The 26252-nt window shown below is 50.0% G+C and overlaps 1 protein-coding gene across 20 annotated transcripts in view; it reads right to left on the bottom strand.

Moving 5' to 3' along the window:
• The window catches only part of LOC100451130 (E1A-binding protein p400), a 131379-nt gene that overhangs the window by 17131 nt on the left and 87996 nt on the right, over positions 1 to 26252 (bottom strand). For all 20 annotated transcript variants that reach the window (XM_054528446.2, XM_054528442.2, XM_054528440.2 and 17 more), the window contains 13 exons: positions 21578 to 21736; positions 21311 to 21394; positions 20729 to 20863; positions 20326 to 20370; positions 20088 to 20241; positions 19480 to 19721; positions 19148 to 19321; positions 11630 to 11766; positions 11434 to 11490; positions 9217 to 9295; positions 8845 to 9099; positions 7148 to 7193; positions 6959 to 7068 (listed from right to left, as the gene is read on the bottom strand). In XM_054528446.2, coding sequence (XP_054384421.1) covers positions 6959 to 7068; positions 7148 to 7193; positions 8845 to 9099; positions 9217 to 9295; positions 11434 to 11490; positions 11630 to 11766; positions 19148 to 19321; positions 19480 to 19721; positions 20088 to 20241; positions 20326 to 20370; positions 20729 to 20863; positions 21311 to 21394; positions 21578 to 21736 — 1677 coding nt within the window. The remainder of the gene's footprint in view (positions 1 to 6958; positions 7069 to 7147; positions 7194 to 8844; positions 9100 to 9216; positions 9296 to 11433; positions 11491 to 11629; positions 11767 to 19147; positions 19322 to 19479; positions 19722 to 20087; positions 20242 to 20325; positions 20371 to 20728; positions 20864 to 21310; positions 21395 to 21577; positions 21737 to 26252) is intronic.

The raw sequence follows: 26252 nt of genomic DNA, 5'->3' as shown, positions 1-26252 counted from the left end.
CAGCTGACCTCTGCCAGCTCCCTTGGTTCCGATGTGCAGTGTATTTTTAGTTTCTCTTGATCCTTTTATGTCTCATTGCTTACGCATTTGGATGGAAATCTAGCGTGTTACTCCATATTTTCCATTCCACCCAGCTGCTGTATGTTTCTTTTCATCTCCTTTCTTGCCTCCTCTCAGATGACTCTTTCCTCACCAATGTCCCTGCCACGGTTGGGACCAACTCGCTCTGCTCTCACTCTTCTGGTGGCTGGTCTGGAATTACCACGGATGCTTGCCAAAGTCTAAATACTCCATGTTCTTCCTAAACAGTAACGAGATCTGTGCACATTTCAGCCCCTCTGCCCCTTCCCCAGCTTGCATGTTACTATCCCGTGTATTTATTTCCTCTTTCTAACCCCAGTGAGCTCCTGCGTTCATCCACGAGTTTACCTTGTTACCACTTCCAGCTGGGAACACCTTTCTTCTGCTTAAAGCATATCATTCAGTGAAGGTCCAAAGTTGAAAATGTCTTTATTTTGCTCGTTTTTTTTGTTGTGTTTTGTTTTTTGTTTTTTTTTTTGAGACGGAGTCTTGCTCTCGTTGCCCGGGCTGCACTGCAATGGCGCAATCTTGGCTCACTGCAACCCCCGCCTCCCAGGTTCAAGCAATTCTCCTGCCTCAGCCTCAAGCAATTCTCCTGCCTCAGCCTCCCGAATAGCTGGCATTACAGGCATGTGCCACCACGCCCAGCTAATTTTGTACTTTTAGTAGAGATGGGGTTTCTCCATGTTGGTCAGGCTGGTCTGGAACTCCCGACCTCAGGAGATCCGCCTGCCTCGGCCTCCCAAAGTGCTGGGATTATAGGTGTGAGCCACAACACCCGGACTCCCTTATTCTTAAAGGTATTTCCAAGAGATGCAGAGCCCTAGGCTGGCAGCAACTTTCTTTCCCTGGCACGACGATGACACCCGCTGGCTCCCGGCCTCACTGCTGCTGCTGACAAGTGAGCCACTCCACCTCTGAAGGCAATCTATCTTTTCCTATGGCTGCTTGAAAGACCTCTTGGTCACTGGCATTATGCAGACGTGGTTTCTTTTTCTCATCCTTAATTGGGATTAGACTTTCTGCATATACGCATCAGTGTCATTAGTAAGTTCTCAAAAACTATTCCGTCTTCAAATATTGACTCTGCTCAATTTTCTGTCTGATAGTCAGTGACCACCTATCAGGCCCTGTCACCATGTCCTCCATGTGTCATCCTGTCATCCCATGTTGCATGTAGGATGTCTTCTGATTTCTGCCTCCATTTCCCTCATTTTCTCCTCAATTGTGTGATATTAAGCTCATTCTTAAGTTTGGGTTGTTTCCCCCAATTTTGGTAATCAGACTTTCCTAAAAGTTCTCTACATTCTTTCTAAACATAGTTTCCTGCTTACAGATATTCAGATATTCTCAATCTTCTCTTTTATTTCCTTAAAATAGAAAGCATAACTATTCTTTTTTTTAATGGAGTCTCGCTCTGTCACCCAGGCTGGAAAGCAATGGTGTGATCTTGGCTCACTGCAACCTCCGCCTCCCGGATTCAAGCAATTCTCCTGCCTCAGCCTCCCGAGTAGCTGGGACTACACACGTGTGCCACTACGCCTGGCTAATTTTTAATTTTTTTTTTTATTTTCTGTAGAGACGGGGTTTCACCGTGTTAGCCAGAATGGTCTCTATCTCCTGACCTCATGATCTGCCAGCCTCGGCCTCCCAAAATGCTGGGATTACAGGCGTGAGACACCACTCCCAGCCTGAAAGCCTAACCTTTAAAATCTAAACCTGATAATCCCAATATCACACATCTTTACAGGCCTATCCAGTGTCTGTCATTCCGCTGACTCTCACTCATGCCTTTTCTTTTCTGTTTAGTTATTTTGTATCCTACTGTATTGTACTGTATTATACTAGAAAACTATTTGTGGAGATTCTTAGAAGTCAAGAAAGCATAATCCGCCAGAGAGAATCTGCATTTACTCCAGGTCAGCTGCCCAGGAACATGCCCACTGAAGCAGGTATACTTCACTTCACATGAGGGAGTGTGGGAGACACTTTTAAGGTAATATCAACTTGAGCTGCAAACTGCCCTGTGGTTTCAACCTCTCGGGGGCCGGCCCCACCGTGCTCCACTGCTCAATCCAAGGGCAACTCTTCTTTTGACCCCTGAAGGCCAAGGGCAGATGGATTCTGCTTCTGGTTCACTCCCGCTCTAAAGGTTTAGCCACCTGGGGCCCTACCTCAGTGTATCAATAGTTTCCTTTTTAGATTCTCCACCTTGGCCCAGCCTTGGACTTGAATTCAAGTTCCCTCATTCCACAAGCTGAAATTTATTTTCAAGGCAAACATGACTTCAGTGAATCCTGTTTCTCTCTCTGAGTTTCTTCCCTCCCTTAGATTTGGGCCTGATAATTAATTATTCTTGTCAATTCCTTGAAGCTTTACAAAATTTTTATCCAATAACTTCAGTTCTTTTCATTAAGAGGTGGTATAAAAATAACTCATCTTGTTACCAGAAACAGAAGTCATCCTTTTCTGGACTCCTTAAACAGTTTTCGCATCCCAACTATTCAGGAAGCTGAGGTGGGAGGATTGCTTAAGCCTGTGAGTGTGAGGCTGCAGTGAGCTGTGATTGCACCCCTGCACTCCAGCCAGAGCAACAGCAAGATGCTGTTGCAAAAAAAAAAAAAAAAAAAAAAGGAAGAAATCATTTTTCTCCTTAGCTTCTTCTACTCTAATCAATTCTACATATGTAGTATCACGTTAATTTTCCTAGAACTTCTCTCTGCTCTAAGACCGTTAAGGGCTCCCCACTGCCTGGTGAATAAAATCCATAGTCTAGGCTGGGCACGGTGGCTAATGCCTGTAATCCCAGCACTTTGGGAGGCTGAGGTGGGTGGATCACGAGGTCAGGAGTTCAAGACCAGCCGGGCCAAGATGGTGAAACCCCGTCTCTACCAAAAATACAAAAATTAGCCGGGTACGGTGGCGGGCACCTGTAATCCCAGCTACTTGGGATGCTGAGGCAGAATCACCTGAACCCAGGAGGCGGAGGTTGCAGTGAGCTGAGATCGCACCACTGCACTTTAGCCTGGGTGACAGAGAGAGGCTGTCTCAAAAAAAAAAAAAAAAAAAAAAATCCATAGTCTTTAGCCTAATATCCAAAGCCCAGTACAATCTAGCCTCAATATTACAAAGTGCCAAGCACACAGAAGCCACTCAACAAAAACTTTTTAAAGGCAGGGAACCACTGTTTCTCTGTTAATATCTTTTGTGTTCCATTCAAACAGAACAACACGCCATTCTCCACGCACGCCATTCCCTTCCCCTGAGACCCTCCGCTCACACGACTGGCCCTGCCTTCAGAAGGGCCAGTTCTGTGGATGATGTACTTCCTGTCCTCCTGAAGCCCAACATCACTTTCTCCTGAAAGCCTTCTCTGAGTCCCCCGAGTACAATCACACATGTGCACCACTGCTATCTGCACTTCTTTCATGTTCCAGCCACAGCACTACAAGGCCCCCATGAAAGCACACCGTGTCTTGGGCCCACAGTGCCAGGAAGAATGTCTTGTCCATTAAGAGCCACTCAAAAATATGTCGTGAATGAAATGCTTTACATTTTAAAATACCACAAAGAACAGGTCTTTTTCAAAATAAAACGCTAAATGCAGTGATTCTGGCTTGGTACCCTCATAGAAACAGTGGTATTGGCCATACAAGATGTTCCGAACGCCTCAGGCCTAACAGCTTCTGCTATCTACTGCAGTGACTGAGCCTGAAGTTGTTTACTACAAAGCAGAAAGAAAAGTGAAATAATCCTAAAGTCACATACTAGAAAAACCGTGTGTATATATATTCTACTGCTTAAGAGTGTTTTAGAGGGATTTATTGAAGGGTAATTTACAGAGTACAATATATGGTTCTATGAATTCTGACGGACACATTATCATCACGTAGCTACTGCCATGACCCCACCACTCCCAGCGTTCTCGAATTCCTCTCCGTAGTGGAGCCCCTCTCGCACCTCCAGCACCTGGCAATCATTCATCTGTTTTCTGTTATTTAAACGGAGTCATACAGCATATGAAGCCTTCTGAAACTGTTCACTTAGTTGCAAAATGCATCTGAGAGTCCTCCACAGAGATGCATGTCTCAGGCGTTCATTCTTTTGTATTGCTTGGTAGGACTGGGCTGTATGAATGTACCATAATTTATCAGCCCATTCACCAGCTGAAGGGCATTTAGGCTGTTTTCTTTTTCAGCAATCCTGAATAAAGCCACTATAAATATTGGTGTTGAGGGTTCTCATTCTGGTGTTTTCACTTCTCTTGGGGAAGTACCTAGCTGCAGAACTGCTAAGCTGCATGGTAAGAGTAGGCTTGGTTTTATAAGAAACTGTTTTCGGAAGCGACTGTGGATTCTGCACACCCACAAGCTTGTGAGAGGGTCCTCGCTGCTTCCCTGACGGCCAGCCTTCTGTTTCTGAAGCGACTCTCCTGGGCACATTGTGGTGCATCACTGTGGTTGTAAAACCCACATTTCCCTGACAACTCATGGCGCTGTGCACCTTTTCAAGTATTTACCTGTGATTCTTCTGTCTTCTTGGTGAAGTGACTGCTGCATCTTCTGCCCATTTTATACAGTTGCTTGTTTTCTTACTATTGAACTGAAGAATCTTTATATTTTCTCCCAGTCTATGCTTTTCCTTTTCTTACTATTTCTCAAGAAGCAGAAGTCCTTAATTTTGACGAAGCCTAACATATTAATTTTTCTTCATGATTCACAGGCTTCTGGTATCCTAAGAAATCTCTGCCTAAACCAAAGTAGCACAGATTTTCTCCTAGAAATGCTACTGTTTTGGCTTACAGTGTAGTTTTTGCTTTTACATGCAGGCCTGTGATCCACCTGGAGTGCCTTTCATATTCCGTGTGAGTTACGGGCCAAGGCTCATTGTTTTGCACATGGCTGCCCAACTGTTACAGCACCGTTTGCTGACACGACAGTCTGTTCACCACTGAATTCCCTTGGCACTTTTACTGAGGTCAACTGAAAATGTGTGTGTGTGTGCATGTGTGTGTTGGGGAGGGGTCTATTTCTGGACTCTCTATCCAATTCCATCATCTTACATATCTATCCTGCCAATGCTCCATTATCTAGGCTACTACAGCAACGACATCTTCACAGGAAAGATGCTTTTCAAAACCCGAGAGAGACTACATTCTCTCTCATTGCCAAAGCACCCACTTTGAAGCATCGTTTCTTCTCATTCAGAGTATGTTGCCCCTGGGTCTGCGAACTATTTGGAAAATCGAGATACAAATCTGAGCTCCTTATTCTCACTTGTATTTGGTTCTGATGATGAAACACCCAAGAGAAGCAGGTGGTCCCAGGGCGCCACATGGCTCTGCACCTTTGCCTAGGCGCCTCCTCTCCACCTGGGTGGGCTGCACCTACCACTTCCCACACCTGGGGTCTCCACATTCTGTAGAAACTGCCCGCTCCTCCCATGCCCGCCTGCTGCTTGCACACACCCTGCCATGCCCTCGTGTGATGCCATGTCCCCTCCCCCAAAACCACGCCCCCAAGAGGGCCGTCATCTCTTAGCTTCCCCACATGGGCACAGTGGCGAGCACATGGCGGGCACCTGCGGCAAAAGAATCAGCAGCAGACCCTCACATCCCGCCTACCTCCTTTCTAAAATCATCCTACAGGGAGGGGACACCTCACACACACACACGCCCCCCTACACCTCACACACATACCCCTACACCTCACACACACACACACACCCCTACACCTCACACACACACCCCCCTACACCTCACACACACACACCCCTACACTTCACACATACCCCTACACCTCACACCCCCCCCACACCTCACACACCCCCCCTACACCTCACACACCCCCCTACACCTCACACATACACCCCTACACCTCACACATACACCCCTACACCTCACACCCCCTACACCCCACACACACCCCTACACCTCACACACACCCCCCTACACCTCACACACACACCCCTACACCTCACACATACCCCTACACCTCACACACCCCCCTACACCTCACACACACCCCCCCCACACCTCACACACACACACCTCTACACCTCACACACACACCCCCCTACACCTCACACACACACACACCCCTACACCTCACACACACCCCTACACCTCACACACCCCCCTACACCTCACACACCCCCCTACACCTCACACACCCCCCTACACCTCACACACCCCCCCTACACCTCACACACACCCCTACACCTCACACACACACCCCTACACCTCACACACCCCCCTACACCTCACACACCCCCTACACCCCACACACACCCCTACACCTCACACACACACACACCCCTACACCTCACACACACCCCCTACACCTCACACACACACCCCTACACCTCACACACCCCTACACCTCACACACCCCCCTACACCTCACACACACACACCCCCCTACACCTCACACACACCTCTACACCTCACACACACCCCTACACCTCACACACACACCCCTACACCTCACACACACACACTCCTACACCTCACACACCCCCCTACACCTCACACAACCCCCACACCTCTCACACGCCTCTACACCTCACACACCCCCCTACATCTCACACACCCCCCTACACCTCACACACACACACCCCTACACCTCACACACCCCCCTACACCTCACACACACACACCCCACCTCATTTTCATCCCTCATACAGAATGGAAACCATCCCCTAAACAGCTGAATATTTCTGAAATCAACATACTGATCAGCTACTTATTTTATGAAATTCAAACTAGACAGTTTTTTCACCAATGGAATACTTAAAAATAAGAAGAAGAATTAACAGACAAGCAAATAATTTCGGCGGAATGCAGTCAAGGTGCACAACCAGGTGAAGCGCGACTCACAGTCAAGGCCCCAGGAGCCACCGGCGGCGCCAGGCGCTTGTTGATGGACTGGAAGGCGGCAGCCGGGACCCCTGCGATGGTGTTGACGATCACATTTCCGCTCACGGTGCCTGCGGACACAGGCGGGCGTAAGGCAACAGTGCCAGGAGCAATGGGGTCCACATTTCAGCATCTCTGTATTTGTCTTACCAGTGGGCATGCTCGTCCCAGTAACTGATGTTTTAATGCTTCCTGCCTATTTAAAAAAAAAAAAAAATTCATTTGAATTTCACGTCAGGCTCTCCCCTGCATAAACCCTCCAAAGATTTGAATTTCACGTCAGGCTCTCCCTGCATAAACCCTCCAAAGATTTGAATTTCACGTCAGGCTCTCCCTGCATAAACCCTCCAAAGATCTGAATTTCATGTCAGGCTCTCCCCTGCATAAACCCTCCAAATATTTGAATTTCATGTCAGGCTCTCCCTGCATAAACTCTCCAAAGATTTGAATTTCATGTCAGGCTCTCCCCTGCATAAACCCTCCAAAGATTTGAATTTCATGTCAGGCTCTCCCTGCATAAACTCTCCAAAGGCTTCCACTTCATTCAGAATCAAATCCAAACTCCACGACATTCACACAGCCACCTGTCCCATCCTCCCCAGCTCATTCCACCTGGCGGTGCCCCCACCCTCTGTCTATCTGCTGTCCCTCCACCTCTATCCCACTGTCCCTCCACCCCGGGGACCCTCCATCCCACTGTCCCTCCACCCTCACCCCACTGTCCCTCCACTCCTCCGTCCCTCCACTCCATTCATCCACTCTCTGTCCCTCACCACCTGAGTCCAGCCACACTGACCTTTCTGGCCCCCATATCAGCCAAGCTTAGGGCCTCTGTACTTGCTGTTTTTGTTCTTCTTATGACCGACTCCTTGTCATTCAGGCCTTAGCTCAAATGCCAAGTCCTCAGAAAGGTGTTTCCTAACAAGCCAGTCCTGCATTGTGCCACCCTGACTCCTCCCGCCAGCATTTAAAATGATCCCTTTGGCTGCCTCCCTCCCTTGTAGGACGTGGCTCCAGAGTGTGGGCACTGCCCATCTTGCCCACCTTGCACCAAGTAAGTATTCACAAAGATCTCTTTTGAATAAATAAGGAATGAAGTTGCCTGAGTACATATAAAAATTCCACTACAGCAAACAATTTTCTAAAAACTACTGCAGGAAATGGTTCTATGTAACAAAAATATTTTTATGCCTGCCTGGTAGTCCAAGGTGTGGGTTTCCCCAATTTGGCACAGCTCCTATTCTCTGCAGGTGTGGTTCTGCACATGTGATTTCAGCGTCTGTGTGGCACACGGACGCACGCAGTACAGAGATGCACCAGAGCGTGGTGTGCACAGCCACAGTCTGCAGCTCCACACCCTGCCTTTCTTTTCACAATGCTTCTCGTGTGCTTTACAGCTTTTCTACAACAGGCTAATTAAAGACTGATGTGTGTGGGTGAGCGCACACGGGCATGCTTTCAGGAGACACCGGCACAGACAGTACCTGCTCTCTCAGTGTGTAGGAAGTCAAGAAGTGAATGCGTCACAGGTATGTTTTACAAAACCCAGGCAATTACAAACTTCCCAACCACCTCCACTAAAAGGAGCTGCCTCTACCTGCCAAATCCAATAAAGCCACAAAGCCCACAAAAGCCCTGGAGGAGAGAAATGGCAGAATCCAGGTGAAAACACACAATTCCTCTGGGGTGAGACTAAGCCTTTTCCTATTTCTTCAAAAGAACGTCTACAGGCTGGAAATGTGCTAGAACTGGCAACAAGTCTTTGTTTCAACAGAAAGCACTTGAATCAAGGGCGGGTGTGGGTGACTTCCCGTGGAGGGGAAGCCCGAGAGGAGGCCCCTGCTCACCAGCACGGCCGCACTGCCCCCCGTCGTGATTGCAGGCTGCGCCTTCGCTGGGGCCTGCACAGGCTGCGGCTGGGTCTGGGGCTGCGGCTGGGGTTGGGGCTGGACAGCTGGTGGCCCTGCTGGCGGCTGGCTGCCCGCTGCCTGTGGCTGTGGCAGCGGTGGCGGTGGCTGCTGCGGGGCTGGTGGAGGCTGCGGCTGGGGCGGGGGCGGCTGGGCCACGGCTGGCTGCTGTGCCTTCTGCTGATCAGCCAGAGCCTGAGGGACCAGAAAGGAAGAGGAGCCACTGGAGGGCGGACCCGGCCTGCACACCCTCTGGGTGAAGTCACAGTCACCACGTTTTCCCACTCAAGCAGAAGAGCCCAGGGCGCTGACCTTTTTCTCTTTTGCGATTCGCTCTGCACGGAGAGATGCCACCTGGATGGGAGGCAGCGGCTTGTCATAGTTGATTCCACTGAAAGACGGATGCAAAGGTTAAAAACATACAGGCAAGTTTTAAGATAGACAAGGACCAAGTACCCTAGAAACGCCATGCTGCCAGGTGCTGGGGCAGCTCCAGCCCAAGAGACGAGGGCGTAAAGCAAGGTGCCCAAGGTGCCCTGCAGGAGATCCAGCCACCTGGACCTTGTCCTCGGCCTGGCGCTGAGTCCTCTTCCTTGAGGCTGAGCTCTCCCATTCTCCGGGAAAAGTATCTCTGAACACATCCCCAGCATACTGGTGGCAGCCCCCAAACGCACAGCCCGCCTCATGTGTCTGCACTGTACTCGGGAAAATCTCTGTCTGTTCCTTCTGTGAGCACGCCCTCGAGTTCATCTCCAGGGAGGTAAAGGGAGGGCGGGACTGTGCCTGTCTCGCTCCCTCGAGAATGCCCAGGCTCCATGCCGTGCAGGCCTACAGCAGGTCCAAGGTCCATAAATATTAGTAGGGTGAATTAACTCTTCATTTAATCGACAACATAAATCAAATGACTGGTCTGTGCTCCCAGACACTAGAGTCCCAACGATCACAGCACTCACGTCAGACAACAAACAGGTAAAATGTGCAGCGGGTCTGAAGGCGTACTGACTGCCATGAAGGAAAACAGCAGGGCAGGGCTGCAACTCTCAACAGTGCGCTCCGAAAACATCTCACAAGGGCAGTTAAGTGAAGGGCTGGGGCGCGGCTGCCAGCACACTCAGGGAGCACCAAGTAGCTGAAAGCCAGGGCCAGGCGACTCAGAGCATGGGCAGTAGGGAGTCCTGGGGGTTTGCGGAGATGGGCCCTGAGCCAGCTCCCTCTGACAAGGATCACTGCACCACTGTGTGGAAAGGGGGCCACAGAACGAGCAAGCCTCCCAAATCCGCCACTGTGTGACAACTGCAGGCGGCAAGCCACCCAGGTGCCGAGGCAAGAGACCGAGGACATGAGCTGTTCCAGTATAATAAAATATAAAATAAGAAGTTATACCAGATATAGATCTTAGCTATGATTATCTATGAATATCATTAATCATTAGTTGGTAGCAATTACTCTTTATTCCAATATTATAATAATCCTCGCCCTATAATCATAACCGAGGAAAAGCCAGGCCGTACAGAGATAGGAGCTGAGGGGACATAGTGAGGTGTGACCAGAAGACAAGAGTGCGAGCCTTCTGTTATGCCCGGACAGGGCCACCAGAGGGCTCCTCGGTCTAGCGGTAACACCAGCATCTGGGAAGACGCCCATTGCCAACCGGACCGTGGTCTAGCGGTAGCCTCACTGTCAAGGAAAAACACCCACTACTTAGCGGACCGGGAAAGCGAGTCTCGTCTTGTCTTGTATCCAATAAATATCAGTGCAGCCTGACATTCGGGGCCACTACTGGTCTCCACGTCTTGGTAATAGTGGTCCCCCAGGCCCAGCTGTCTTTTATTTCTTTGTCTTGTGTCTTTATTTCTATGCTCTCTCGTCTCCACACACGGGGAGAAACCCACCGACCCTGTAGGGCTGGACCCTACAGACAACAGTGACTAAACCAGATGCACATCATTTCATCCCAGCAGACCTCCTTTCCAACATTTTATGGGAAGAGTCCGACAGTCAGAAACGCTGCAGACACCCATGTGCCTGGCAGTAAGGTTCCACACTGGGGTTCCACCATCCGTTACCCCATTTACTTTCTTGCATCTACCCACTTCTCTACCCATCCATTCATCCATTCCTCTTTTTCCCCTGTATAACTTCAGGGCAAGTACACACACCCCTAAATGTGATGTGTTCTTAAGATATGGCGAACAAAATCAGTGCCTGAGAGGTGGGGTGCGAGGAAGAAAGCCCCTTGTGGTTGGCCACATGGCCCTGGCACACTCATCATGTCTGTCAGCGTCTTTCCCCACTGAGGGCCAGCAAGGATGATCCCTGTAACACAGAGACAGGGCAGGGGCCGTCCCATGCATACCCCAGCCCACGGCAGGAGAAACACCTCTCTCCTACAGGTTCTGTGCACCGCCACGTCCAGCTGATGCCTGAACATGCTAAGTGCACAACGATTTGCTGAACTCACTGAACTCAGATGACACTGGAATGAAATCCTTCCAAACAGTAACAAATGTGTCACGAATAGAGAAATACCTTTCTGCCAACACAGACGCGTGCTTGGGGTTCTTCTGAAAGGGATTCATGCCAAGCCTGAAGTATAGACAGCGAGACAGCAATTATTAAATAAAGGAAATATCTGAAGAAGGGTATGTTAAAAACACATCAAAACCAAGCTTCACGCAATCTACTCAGTCATAATTAACATAAAATGAACACTCAGGAAACATACAGAGGTTTGATTGGGGGGCTCCTCTTGCCAGCAGTCATTTTCATTAAGTCAAAGTGGCTCGTGTACAGCTGGGTGTGTGTGGCGTTCTCATCCTGGGCATAGATCTGGCTCGTACGGAGAGGACGGTTGTTTTTACTCTGCAACGAAATTGACGAGAGTGCATCCGAATAAGGCAGCATGGACAGACGGCTGCGCGGGACACAGGGCTCACTGGGTGGGAATCTGAGGCTAAACTCCCCATGGCTGAACACAAACTTCCTTTTCCTTGGCCTTCTTTCCAAGTTCAGGCATAACCCAACAGCAGCGGCATTAAGTGGCTGTCGTGGCCGACTGCTGTGACACTCCCCAGTCCACGCTAACCCTTTCCAGGTGTTCTCTCATGTAAGCCCCATAATCACCCAAAGAGGGAGAGGGAGCAAAACAGTGTGCAAAGTGCCCGAGGTCACATGGCAGGTGACTGTGTGGAACAGGCTGTGAGCCTTCACCCGCTAACATCAAGGGGCAGCGCAGACTGCCATGGACACCACTGTCGTCTGCCCACGGTGGACAGTGAGGCTGGCGCATGCCCAACAGTGTCTCAAAGTACACTCTTGGGGGTCTCTAGCAGTGCTTATGGCTGGCAGTTTTTCCTTCATAAATCGCACAGCTAAACAATGGGCCACTCAATTGTGAGCTATTTGCTCCCAAGACATCTTAGAATCCTGCAGAATTTTAAAGCAACTCCTTATCCTGTGAAGTGAACAGCTGTCCCAGGAATGCTGTCTGTGCAAGGTCACAGAGGTAGCGACAAGTCAAGACCAGGGCTCAAGCACCTCCTTCCTCGCCCAGGGCTCTTCCCCCATGCTCCTCTAAACTCTGGTCAAAGAGAGTGTGCCAAGGCGAAAACCAAGACTCTCACATGACACAGCAACACAGGCCCAGGTACAGGTGTGTCTGTGCAGGTACATGCATACATGTCTGTGTGCACACGTGTCCTCCACTGCTAGAGGAATGCCTTAAATTCTGAAGGCAACACCAAGGACAACCAGAACTAGAAACCAACATGCAACGCCACAGCAATCTGCTTCCGGAACACTGTACCATACAGGGAAGCATTCTCCTCCCATCTACTATCCTAAGAGTAAGCAAAGGGAAGCAGGCAGAAGGGGTGCATAAGAGTAATATCAGGCCTATCACACATGACGCTGGATGGCTCACCTGAGCCAAGCCAGAGATGGAAAGACCGTGTGTCTGGTAACGGAACTCCTATGCAGGCTCTAACCAGGCATGAATACCCCGCCCCGCATGGCTTGCCGGAGCCCCGCAGGCTTTGAGAGGTGGGGCTGTCCCACTCACGCACACATCCGACCACTGTCACTATCATGGGCTTCCACAGGGAGTGAGGGTCATGGAGGCTCAGCATGTCCTTTAGGGGGCTCGGCAAGTCACCATGGGGTCCTCCAATGCAAAGAGGCATGTCCTCTACGTACAGAATGAGAGGCCCTGGAGAAAATTCTAGGTCTCAGGTTTCTGTTGATTCCTAAAATACACATTAAGACTGAATCTTACTCTAAGCTTCTGTGCACAGGCTCTTAACAAAGTGCTCCAACTTATTCAGAACATCACCCACAGCCGGGGGTGGTGGTTCATGCCTGTAATCCTAACACTTTGGGAGGCCGAGGTGGGTAGATTATCTGAGGTCAGGAGTTCGAGACTAGCCTGGCCAACCTGGTGAAATTTAGGGCATTCCTCTAGCAGTAGAGGACACGTCTCTACTAAAAATACAAAAATTAGCCGGGCATGGTGGCATGCACCTGTAATCCCAGCTACTTGGGAGGCTGAGGCAGGAGAATCACTTGAACCTGAGAGGCAGAGGTTGCAGTGAGCCGAGATCGTGCCACTGCACTCCAACATAGGTGACAACAGTGAAATTCCCGTCTAAAAAAAAAAAAGAACATCACCCTCAAACTTTACAAATATTTTTGCCTTTTTCTTTGGATTAGCTTAATAAATCAGCTATAAAAGAAGACAATATTGTTGCAGGAAGTCAGGGACCCCGAGCGGAGGGACTGGCCGAAGCCATGGCAGAAGAATGTGGATTGTGAAGATTTCATGGACATTTATTAGTTCCCCAAATTAATACTTTTATAATTTCTTACACCTGTCTTTACTGCAATCTCTGAACATAAATTGTGAAGATTTCATGGACACTTATCACTTCCCCAGTCAATACTCTTGTGATTTCCTATGCCTGTCTTTACTTTAATCTCTTAATCCTGTCATCTTCGTAAACTGAGGAGGATGTATGTTGCCTCAGGACCCTGTGATGATTTCGTTAACTTCACAAATTGTTTGTAGAGCATGTGTGTTTGAACAATATGAAATCTGGGCACCTTGAAAAAAGAACAGGATAACAGCAATGTTCAGGCAACAAGAGAGATAACCTTAAACTGACTGCCGGTGAGCCAGGCGGAACAGAGCCATATTTCTCTTCTTTCAAAAGCAAATGGGAGAAATATCGCTGAATTCACTGAATTCTTTTTCTCAGCAAGGAACATCCCTGAGAAAGAGAATGCGTCCCTGAGAAAGAGAATGCGTCCCTGAGGGTAGGCCTCTAAAATGGCCGCTTTGGGGGCAGCTGTCTTTTACGGTTGCAGCTGTAGGGATGAAATAAGCCCCAGTCTCCTGTAGAGCTCCCAGGCTTATCAGGATGAGGAAATTCCTGCCTAATAAATTTTGGTCAGACCGGTTGTCTGCTCTCAAACCCTGTTTCCTGATAAGATGTTATCAATGACAATGCCTGCCCGAAACTTCATTAACAATTCTAATTTCACCCGGTCCTGTAGTCCTGTGATCTCGCCCTGCCTCCATTTACCTTGTGATATTCTATTACCTTGTGAAGCATGTGCTCTCTGTGACCCACACCCTATTCACACACTCCCTCCCTTTTTGAAATCACTCATAAAAACTTGCTGGTTTTACTGCTCAGGGGGCATCATGGAACCTGCCGACATGTGATGTCTACCCCAGACACCCAGCTTTAAAATTTCTCTTTTTTGTACTCTGCCCCTTTACTTCTCAGACCGGCCAACACTTAGGGAAAATAGAAAAGAACCTACGTGACTACTGGGGGCAGGTTCCCCCGATACAAAATTTTAGCTTTACTTTTTTTCCATAATAAGGTAATGGCTATTATTATAAATGCTTCCAAAACACAGAAAACCTAATTAATGCAAGATTCCAGGAAGTCTTATTGGTGAAGGGACCACAAAGTGGTATTATGAAGAAAACTTGCTTTTCTACGTTCAACAAAAAAACAAACAAATGCTTTATTTTGAGACAAGTGTTTTTAGAAAAATGAAAAGAGAGATAACTGAAAGAGCGGGTACAGAAATAAATTAAGTGTGACGTTCATATCCTGAGGATGGATCTGGCTACTACGGAGAAAATGTAATTCTCACAAATTAGAAACAAAAGTAAATATAATAAAAGTACTGGATGCCTGCCTCTACTATATCTGTCCCACCCTGTCCCATGCAAGAAGACGTGCCCACAGCTCCTGTTTGGATGGGCTCCATGAGGTGAACTGAAAGGCGGTGGTCCCCACATGCCAGCATGGCACGTGCCCTGGAAGTCAGGCAGCACATCTCCCAATGGGTGTGGACACCGGCAACGTGGGCACAGCAGAGCATGTGCAGACGTTGTTGGTGTGGGGGCTCTGGATACTGTCCTGAGGCGAGATAGGCAGGCAAGCAGCAAGAAGGAGCTGCCTGAAGAAAGCCAGATGCAGAACAGAGAGGGATGACTCAGCTCGAGGGAAGGCACACAGCATGCACGCCTGCATGTTACTGACCAGCTGCCTGGACTCTTCGGGGGTCAAGCTACAAACCACACAGCTGACTTCTTAAATGAAAGACCAATGATTTGACTATACTATATGTAAACAAACATTTGCAATACTTATAGTTAACCCTGAAACAGAGAATATTACGCTTGTCAAACCAATGGAGCCAGCCAGTCTTTTGGTACCGAATAGCAGAGGTACCAGTAACAGACTTTTCTTTAAGTACGCCATGATCAAAACAAAGCGAGACAGCTTATCAGCTTATCTTTTCATTCACTCAAAACCTTCTTGAAAATGTGTCTATATATGACCAAGTGTTTTGATGACACCCTCATTTAAGTACACCATGATCAAAACCCAGCGAGGTCTTTTCATTCATCCAAAACCTTCTTGAAAATGTAGCTCTCCCCCTCCCTCTCCCCCTCCCCCTCTCCCCTTTCTTCGGTCTCCCTCTCCTTCTCTCCCCTTTCTTCGGTCTCCCTCTCCTTCTTTTTTTCGGTCTCCCTCTGTTGCCAAAGCTCGACTGTACTGCCGTGATCTCGGCTTGCTGCAACCTCCCTGCCTCGGGATCCTGTGATTCTCCTGCCTCGGCCTGCCGAGTGCCTGGGATTGCAAGCGCGCGCCGCCACGCCTGACTGGTTTTTGTATTTTTGGTGGAGACGGGGTTTCGCCATGTTGACCGGGCTGGTCTCCAGCTCCTGGCCTCGAGTGATCTGCCCGCCTCGGCCTCCCGAAGTGCTGGGATTGCAGACGGAGTCTCGCTCACTCGTTGCTCAGGCTGGAGTGCAGTGGCGTGATCTCGGCTCGCTGCAACCTCCACCTCCCAGCCGCCTGCCTTGGCCTCCTAAAGGCTAAGATTACAGCCTCTGCCCCACCGCCACCCCATCTAGGAAGTGAGGAGCGTCTCTGCCTGGCCGCCCATCGTCTGGGATGTGAGGAGCCCCTCTGCCCGGCCGCCCCGTCTGGGAAGTGAGCAGCGCCTCTGCCTGGCCGCCATCCCATATAGGAAGTGAGGAGCGTCTCTGCCCGGCCGCCCATCGTCTGGGATGTGAGGAGCGCCTCTGCCCGGTCGCCCCTTCTGGGAGGTGAGGGGCACCTCTGCCCGGCCGCCCTGTCTGGGAGGTGAGGAGCGCCTCTGCCCAGCCGCCGCCCCGTCTGGGAGGAAGTGAGGAGCGCCTCTGCCCGGCCGCCCCGTCTGGGAAGTGAGGAGCGCCTCTATCCAGCCGCCCCGTCTGGACAGTGAGGAGTGCCTCTGCCCGGCCGCCCCGTCTGGGAGATGAGGAGCGCCTCTGCCCGGCCGCCCAACGTCTGGGAAGTAAGGAGCGCCTCTGCCCGGCCGCCCTGTCTGGGAGGTGAGGAGCGCCTCTGCCCGGCTGCCACCCCGTCTGGGAGGAAGTGAGGAGCCCCTCTGCCCGGCCGCCCCGTCTGGGAGATGAGGAGCACCTCTGCCCGGCCGCCCCGTCTGGGAGGTGAGGAGCGCCTCTGCCTGGCCGCCACCCCGTCTGGCAGGAAGTGAGGAGTGCCTCTGCCCGGCCGCCCCGTCTGGGAAGTGAGGAGCGCCTCTGCCCGGCCACCCTCTCTGGGAAGTGAGGAGTGCCTCTGCCCGGCCACCCTCTCTGGGAAGTGAGGAGCGCCTCTACCTGGCCGCCCCGTCTGGGAAGTGAGGAGCGCCTCTGCCTGGCCACCCTCTCTGGGAAGTGAGGAGTGCCTCTGCCCGGCCACCCCGTCTGGGAAGTAAGGAGCGCCTCTGCCCGGCTGCCCATCTTCTGGGAGGTGAGGAGCGCCTCTGCCCGGCCGCCCCGTCTGGGAAGCGAGGAGGACCTCTGCCGGGCCGCCCCGTCTGGGATGTGAGGAGCACCTCTGCCCGGCTGCCCCGTCTGGGAGGTGAGGAGCGCCTCTGCCTGGCCGCCCCGTCTGGGAGGTGAGGAGCGCCTCTGCCCGGCTGCCACCCCGTCTGGGAGGAAGTGAGGAGCGTCTCTGCCCGGCTGCCCCGTCTGGGAGGAAGTGAGGAGCGTCTCTGCCCGGCCACCCTGTCTGGGAAGTGAGCGCCTCTGCCCGGCCGCCCTGTCTGGGAGGTGTACCCAACAGCTCCAAAGAGACAGCGACCATCGGGAGCGGGCCATGAGGACGATGGCGGTTTTGTTGAAAAGAAGAGGGGGAGGTGTGGGGAAAGGAAGGAGAGATCAGATTGTTGCTGTGTCTGTGTAGAAAGAGGTGGGCATAGGAGACTCCATTTTGTTCTGACTAGGAAAAATTCTTCTGCCTTGGGATGCTGTTGATCTATGGCCTTGCCCCCAGCCCCGTGCTCTCTGAAACATGTGCTGTGTCAACTCAGAGTTAAATGGATTAAGGGCGGTGCAAGATGTGCTTTGTTAAACAGATGCTTGAAGGCAGCATGCTCTTTAAGAGTCATCACCACTCCCTAATCTCGAGTACCCAGGGACACAAACACTGCGGAAGGCTGCAGGGACCTCTGCCTAGGAAAACCAGAGACCTTTGTTCATGTGTTTATCTGCTGACCTTCTCCCCACTATTATCCTATGACCCTGCCACATTCCCCCTCCCGAGAAACACCCAAGAATGATCAATAAATACTTAATTAAAAAAAAAAAAAAAAAAAGAATCAAAATTGAGGCCGGGCGTGGTGGCTCACGCCTGTAGTCCCAGCACTTTGGGAGGCCGAGGCGGGCAGATCACGAGGTCAGGAGATCGAGACCATCCTGGCTAACATGGTGAAACCCTGTCTCTACTAAAAATACAAAAGATTAGCTGGTCGTGATGGCGCCTGCCTGTGGTCCCAGCTACTCGGGGGGCTGAGGCGGAAGAATTGCTTGAGCCTGGGAGGCGGCGGTTGCGGTGAGCCGAGATCACACCACTGCACTCCAGCCTGGGTTACAGAGTGAGACTCTGTATCAAAAAAAAAATAAATAAAAGAATCAAAATTGAATCACTTGTGTTAAAAATTCTCACAAATGGAGCTGGGGAAGGTTCTCATGCACAAATGCCTGATAACGAGAACTATTAGAAAAGAATCTGCAAAAACCACAATCTTTTACAAAGGCCATCACAAACTTACACAAAAAAATACTTTTGTGAGGACATCTGCCAGCAACTGCCTGTCCAACTTGGGACTGGTGCCACTAGTGTTACTGATCCTTGTAGCCAAGGATAATTGATTCAAAACAATTATGTAATCCCCCTCTTTTATCCTTTAAAAATCTTTATTTTCCTTTACCTCCCTGAATATGCACGTTTACTATGGCATGTGTATTCCCATTGCAATGCCCATTCCCAAATAAATATGATATAATATAAAAAAAAAAAGAAAAAAAGAAAATGTATATATATATGGCCAAGTATTCAGATGACACCCTCACTCTTAGAAATGACAATGGCAGTGCAAATGTTGGTATCAGATAAAACATCAGGTACGAGGCCTGCTGCCAACACCAAACATGATCCCAACAAGCACAAGCACGTGAACTCCTCCATCACTGCTCATGCCATAGGTGAGGCACAGTGCAGACACCTGACCTCGCTGGGTCCACCAGGAGCCCGAGGAGATGGACTTCAACGCAGACCCACAGGGATGAAGGAGCCCAGTCAGTGAAGAGCAGGACTGGAGCTGAAACTGCAGGCCACCGACACCACACCTGCCTGTGTTCTCCTTGGAGGACAAACGAGACCGTGCTTACCTTCCCCTCCTCTCGTGGAATGATGACATTCTCGTAGCGATTCCGGCACTGTTTGGAAGAGCGGTAGATTCGGCTACAGGAGTTAACGACATCACTGACAAGATCCCAGTTAGGTGTGTGAGCAGGTGACACGATTGTAAGGTTCAAAGGCAGCTCCAGTAACTGCTTTACAGCCTAGAGAACAAGGTTTCAGGTAAAACAGGTGAATACACTCTAAGTCAGAAGGTCTTCCCTCTTGCCAAAGACTCCCTGCAAAGTGATCACAGTGAGCGGGACGTGGGGAAGAAAAATGACCGCACATGGCCGCTGGCACAAAGACCACGCCCACCTACCTGCAGCAGCGCCCAGTCCTCACTGATGAGCCACTCGGGGTTGTCTTGACCAGGCTCGGCTGTGGGCTTGGCAAAAGTTGGCAGGGGCTTGGCGAACGGCACCTGCTGCTTCAGCAGAATATTCTTCTTCTGCTCTTTGCCCTCTCTGCGAATTTTCAGGAGGCCTGGGGTTGCTCGGTCAAACAGGGACCGAGGAGGGACGACCGCCTCCCCATGACGCTGCTTCTTCTTTCTGCCTGCAGCTGAACAGAGAGGCAGTCTTCAGCAAGAGAGTAAACCAGGAGATTCCACATTGGCAGGCAAAAGACAAAGGAAACAGGTCAGGCAAGTCTGGATATGCCTGGGCAAAGAGGCCACAGAAAGCACCTGCCAAAGACAGACCTGCTCTCGGGCCTTCAAGGTCAATTAGAACGAAACACGAAGGTTTCCTCACTGGAAACAACAGAACCTGTGCACATGGCCTGAGAGGCAGCGGACGGGCGTGTGATCGCTCGCCCTGCAGCAGACAGGCAGACAGCAGACAGGGAGACAGCAGAATTTGGCTGACATGCAGGGACTCTGAAGGCCAGGGCCCCCCCCAGGTCATGTGACGCCCTCGGGATGCGCACCTGAGGGGTCTGTTTTGTGTCGCTTCCGCTCCTTCCTCACGTACACAGGGGGCAGCTTAGCCTCTGGGATGGGAGTGGCTTCATACATGAGACACATGACCGAGTCGAGGTAGATGTCGCTGTCGTCCTGCGGTGGGGTGGGCGGGGTCCAGAGCTGCATGGAGAAGGGAAGGCCCATGAGATGTGGAACTCACAGGAAGCTGCCCACACAGACACAAAGGGAGAGGGCAGCACTCACCGGCATGACTTCTGTCTGCCCATCGACATCTTCGTAGACATACTCCTGTAGGGAACACGGCAAGCTCTAACTTCCACCAAGTCTCAGTGTCATGTTATAAGCCACAAATCATGTACCTTCATACTCATTAAGTCTTCCAAATAAGTCTGATCAACATGACTATTTATAAGACTTATAAATGTTTTAATCAGAGCTGGTCAATATCTAACTGACAATCTCCAAGTGTCAATTTTTAAGAAAATTGTGTTTTTAGAACATAAGTGAGGTTGTTTTGATATGACAAGTAAAAATTCCTAGGCATTTTCTCATGTCAATGTACACAGACTTTGAACAAGCCAAACATGGCTGAACAAGTGCCCCTCAGCAGGGGGGCAAGAGGGCAGGAGGGCCCCGGGACGGGTACCATGCTGTAGGCATCCTCTCGCGTGTAGGTCAGGAGCTCTGCCTCCTCCTGCTCCAGCCGCAGCCGAGCCTCCCTTTCCTGCAGGGCCTTCAGGTTCCAGAACTCCCACGCCCTCACTGCAGTCATCACTCCGTCCTGACGGGGAGAGCAGCAAGAACTTTCAGCATCAGGAGTGCAGCTCAGAGCAGCCCCTGAGTCCCTGCTCCAGGTCTCCCTGTTGTCTCAGAGCCACATGTTCTCTACACACACTGCTCCGCAACGCATCACCCCCACAAGCAGCAGCCTGCTGCAAATCAAATCAAAGACATCGAGGGGAGAACAAGCCCCACGGTCCCTATGGGGGTAGAACAAGCTCCATGGTCCCTACGAGTGGAGAATAAGCCCCATGGTCCCTAGGCGGGGGTGAACAAGCTCCACGGTCCCTACGGGCTTCTCGAGACTCTCTTCATTTTAAGTTCATTTCCAAACTTGTGGGTTTTGGCTTTTGTGACTTTAATTTAATGAAGTCACATTTACTTCAAATCAAACTTAACTCTGAAAATATTGCAATTTTTTTCACTGACCAAAAGTTGATTCTCTTACCTCACTGTTTCTCTCTTTTTCTTGCTCAATGGAAGTATGGAATAATTCCAGGTAATTTAAAGCATATTTTTCAATTGGTGTAAGCTGTTCCAAAAGTATATTTTTTGAATAGGGTTAATAGCAAGTTAATAAAAGTCAAGTTCCTTATACAACCCACTAACCAACATTTGAATCAAAAAAGTGATTTTTCTCGCAGTAAACAATAAATATTTTATAGAAGCGTCAAATTTTTAAAATATGTAGTTGTAAAGGAAAACATGCCCAAACCTGCTCCATGAAGTCAGCTAGTTCCTCTAATTGGGACGGTTCTTCATCACACGGCATGTTCTCAGAGTCTGATGACAGAGCATCAGTGTGTGGTCCCAGCACCCCCTCCTCTGCAGACTTCTGGGCATCCTCCTCCAGATACTCAATACTCTTGAGGGCCTGAGGAAAGTCTTTGTTTAGATTGCCTTGACAGACTTTTTAAATGAGGGTAGTTTGAAAAAGAGCTATCCCATGTAAAGTTAATGGAGATGCCTCCACTATAATCACCCACTCTCCACAAAGGTAATCCACTCCTTCCCTGAGGTCCTCTTACAGGTGAAAATGATAAAGCACTTAGGGATACAGAAAATGAGTGGGAAACCTCCTGAGCCTTGCTAACCTTACTATCGAGTTGGACAGGCAGGCCCCATGGAAGAGCTGAGCACTGACGCAGGTAAAGCGTGCCAGGGCACCCAGGGCCAGGGAAGCTTGGAGAACAAGAAAAGCCCAAGGAGGCTCCATCTCAGACCCAATGCACACCACTGCCCACAGCTCCTGATAGACACAGCAGGACAGACGCTGCTGTCCAGGAAACAGACAGCAGACGGACAGCCCAACGTTATGGCAGCTGGAGCAAGTCCACCGCGAAATGTAGCATGGATGACTATAAACATACAAGACAGCTTTATCACAGTGCAAGACACGCAAGTTAGAGTGAGGAGATGCCACCGTTCATCTGCCAAAACAGCTAGGAACACACATCTATAGTTACCAGCAGATGTGGGCAAAAGACATCTGACATGGAGGTACGGTTTTTAGTTAGAAGATACAAATTAAAAACTGGTACAATCTGTTTCCAGGGCAATCTGGCAAAACCCACAAAGTTATATAACACTACTTCGACACTATACACAGAACTTATTGCCAGATAGGTGGTGCACCTAAATAGCAAACATAAAACAATGCAACATGTACAAGAAAATAGAGGAGGATGCTTGATGACCTTCAGGTGGGCAGAGAATCTCCTCAGCAGAGCACAAAAAGCACCCACTATAAAGACAGCAGATGTGGGCCCTGGATGGTGTTAGAACTCAGAACTTCTGCTCATCAATACACAGCATTTAAAAAGGCAAACCACAGAATGGGAAAGATATGTCATGTGTATCAAACAAAAGCCTTTTATCCGGGATACACAAAGAACTCCAACAAGTCATTAAGAAACAGAGACAACTGGCCGGGCACGGTGGCTCATGCCTATAATCACAGCACCTTGGGAGGCCAAGGTGGGCAGATCACCTGAGGTCAGAGGTTCAAGACCAGCCTGGCCAACATGGAGAAACCCCCGTCTCTATTAAAAATATAAAAATTAGCCAGGCATGGTGGCATGCACCTGTAATCCCAGCTACTTGGGAAGCTGAGCTGGAGAATCACATCGACCTGGGAGGTGGAGGTTGCAGTGAGCTGAGATCGCACCACTGCACTGCAGCCTGGACGATGAGTGGGACTCCATCTTAAAAAAAAAAGAAAAAAGAAAAAGAAATAGAGAAAACCCAATTAAAAAAAAAATTGGGAAAAGCCTTGGCATTTCTTTAAAAAGTACTCAAACTGCCAGTAAATATATGAAGAGGCACTCAAACTCATCAGTCAACAGCAAAACCACAAATTAAACCACAATGAGACTATCCCACATCCTGCCCTGCAGCCACAGTGAAAGGAGCAGCAGTTCCGCCTCCACCACCCACAACAGCCCACTGCAGGAGCAGCCCCGGCACAGCCACAGCATCTCCTCAAGTCAAACATAAGCAGCCGGAATTGCACATACGTGCTTACCAAAAGACAAGGATACAAATATCCACAGGAGCACAATTCAAATTAACCACTCCATCACGTCCACAAGCTGCAGATCTGATAAACTGTGGTATATTCAGACAGAACTCTAGACAGCAATGAGAATGAGTTACAGACTGCTACGCACAACAAGAAGGCAGACCCGAAGGAAAAGTCTCCATGTATGGAAAGTGCAGAAGCAGGCGGTGCTGTCAGAATTTGCAAGAGGCAGCACTGCTGGGGGACAGGCCTTCTGAGGAGCCCGCCGCATCCTCCTCCTCCACCAGATGCTGGCTACTAGGTGCTTCTACTGACTGAACATTTCTCCAGCTGGAATCTTTGTGATGTGTACACTTGCTGAATGTTTTTGCATGTCAACAAGGACTTTTCTTAAAACCATTTTTCAGGCACAAGTCCTCTGATGACCGTTGCCAATGAAAGAAGAATCCTATAGCCACAGTCCCATGCAGCAGGTACGAGTACAGCACGCTAACGTGGATCTGTCTCTGCTGGCAAAAGGCCAAGGCTAACCTACCTCTCTGTCCCCAGGGGCCGGTCAAGCCAGTGAGGAGCAGCCATCCTCCTCACACCCCCACTGCAGCAAGTCCTGCTGGCTCTACCCTCCAAAGACCCCCGTGCTGCCCCCACATGTCCCCCAGCTGTCTTCACCAGCCTTGCTCACCAGTGTTACTGCTCTGGGACTCTTAACTGTTCCCCAGGATCCCCCTTGCCTTGCTACAACTGAGTCTCAACAAAGGAGTCAGAGCGACTCTCTTAGGTCATGCCAGACCCCGTGTCACAGCTTGACTCAAAGCCTTCCAAGGGCTCCCTACAGTCAGGCCTCACCTGGTCACACCCTCCCTACCCCCTCCGCCACACTAACCTGTCTGCTGTGGTGACCACAACATTCTCCCCTGGATTCAGCACTTCAGAACTTCTCATGTGAATAAATTACATGCTTTACTCACTAGGTTTGGTTTCTGCCTCTCTCCTTACTCGAATAAAAGCTTCATGAAATTTTTGTCTTTTTTTGATCCTGTATCCCCACTGCTTAGAACAGTGCCTGACACACAGTAAGACAATCAACAAGTATGTTTCAAAAGAATGTGTGTGTTGAAATACTATGCTGCTGGGAAACAACAAAGCCAATATGGAAAATCCCCGGACTTCTGATGGACACTTGGGTTGATTCCGTGTCCTGGCTGCTGGGACAGTGCTGCGATGAACACAAGGGTGCACATGCTTCTCCTACACACTAATTTCAACTCTTTGGATATACACCCAGCAGTGGGATTGCTGGATCGGGTGGGAGCTCTATTTCCACATTTTTGAGGAACCTCCCTGCCGTCTCCCATAGTGGCTGTGCCAATGATGTTTCCAGGGACAGAGTGCAACGGGCCCCTTTCCTCCGTGTCCTTGCCAACACTCGCTATCTTTTGCATTTTGATGACAGTCATCCTAACAGGTTACCAGTTGGTACCTCATGTGGTTTTTATTTGATTTTCCTGATGATTAGTGATGCTGGACGTTATTTCATCTACACATCTGCCACTCACATATTTCCCTCTGAGACATGCAGAGTCAGGTCCTTTGCATATTTTATCTTTGAGACAGGGTCTCACTCTGTCACCCAGGTTGGAGTGCAGTGGCATGATCATAGCTCACAGCAGCCTCAATCTCCTGGGCTTAAGTGATCCTCCCACCTCAGCCACCCCAGTAGCTGGGACTACAGGTGCTCACCACCACACTCCTAGTTTTCAAAATTCTTCTTGTAGAGATGGGGTCCCACTATGATGCCCAAGCCAGTCTTGAACTCCCGGCCTCAAGCCATCCTCCAGCCTCGGCTTCCCAAAGTACTGGGATTACAGGCCTGAGCCGCCACACCTGGCCCCAGCTATGCTTTTGTATTGTTTTTCTTTTTCAATCTCATGCATGTATTACCTCCTTAAAACACAATGAGGTTGATCCATACCTCCTGATATGTAACCATCTGTAAGGTATTTCTGTGCAAAGGAAATGATACACAGGCAATCTCTAGAAGAAATGTGAGAAACGGGGTGGTGGCGGGGTGGGGGCAGGGCAGGAGACTGGCTTTTCATTATAAATTCTCAAAGGTTTGGGTCACGGGTGGATCCCTCAGGAATAGACACGCTCTGGGGCTGGGGGAGTGGGTCTCACCCTGTTCGTTCTGTGACGGCCAGTCTATTAAAGGGAGCCTACTGCCTGCCCCTTGCTCCCTCTCTCGCTCCGTGGCCTGCACATGCAGCTCCCCCTCCCCTTCCACCACCGTGGAAGCCGTCTGAGGCCCTCACCAGACAGATGCTCAATCCTGAACTCTGCTGCCATCAGAATCACCAGCGAAATAAACCCCTTTTTAAAATAAATCACCCAGTCTCAGGTATTCCTTTACAGCAACACAGACTGAGAGAGTCATACCCCAAGTATTTCTTACTTATTCAGTAACTGAGTAATGTTTAGAAATGGAAGAGGAGACAGCACCAGAGTTGGTAAGAACAAGCTGAGCACAGGCAAGGAGGGGGCTGACACCATGAGGCTGGGAGGCTCAATCTCGGGTGTCGGCGGACAAGTGCTGAGGGGCTGTGTAGTGTGCCTGGTCTGGTCTTTAACGCTTTCACAGAAAAGAAAAAACATACAGTAAAAGCCCATGCAGTCATGCGCTGCAGTCAAACAGGGCAGAAAGAAAGATGTACAGGGATACCAAATCCTTCCAAGGTAAGAGGCACAGAAACGGGGACCCCACAAGAAGTTCTGGAGGAGTGGCAGGGCCACATGAAGGAGGAGGGGACTCAGACAACAAAGGCAGCTGAAGGCCTCCATCTCCAGGACGTGGGGCTGCAGGGCTTTGATG

The sequence above is a fragment of the Pongo abelii genome, chromosome 10 (genome assembly GCF_028885655.2).
Source record: "Pongo abelii isolate AG06213 chromosome 10, NHGRI_mPonAbe1-v2.0_pri, whole genome shotgun sequence".
NCBI lineage: Eukaryota > Metazoa > Chordata > Mammalia > Primates > Hominidae > Pongo > Pongo abelii.
This window is presented reverse-complemented; position numbering and strand designations above follow the sequence as displayed.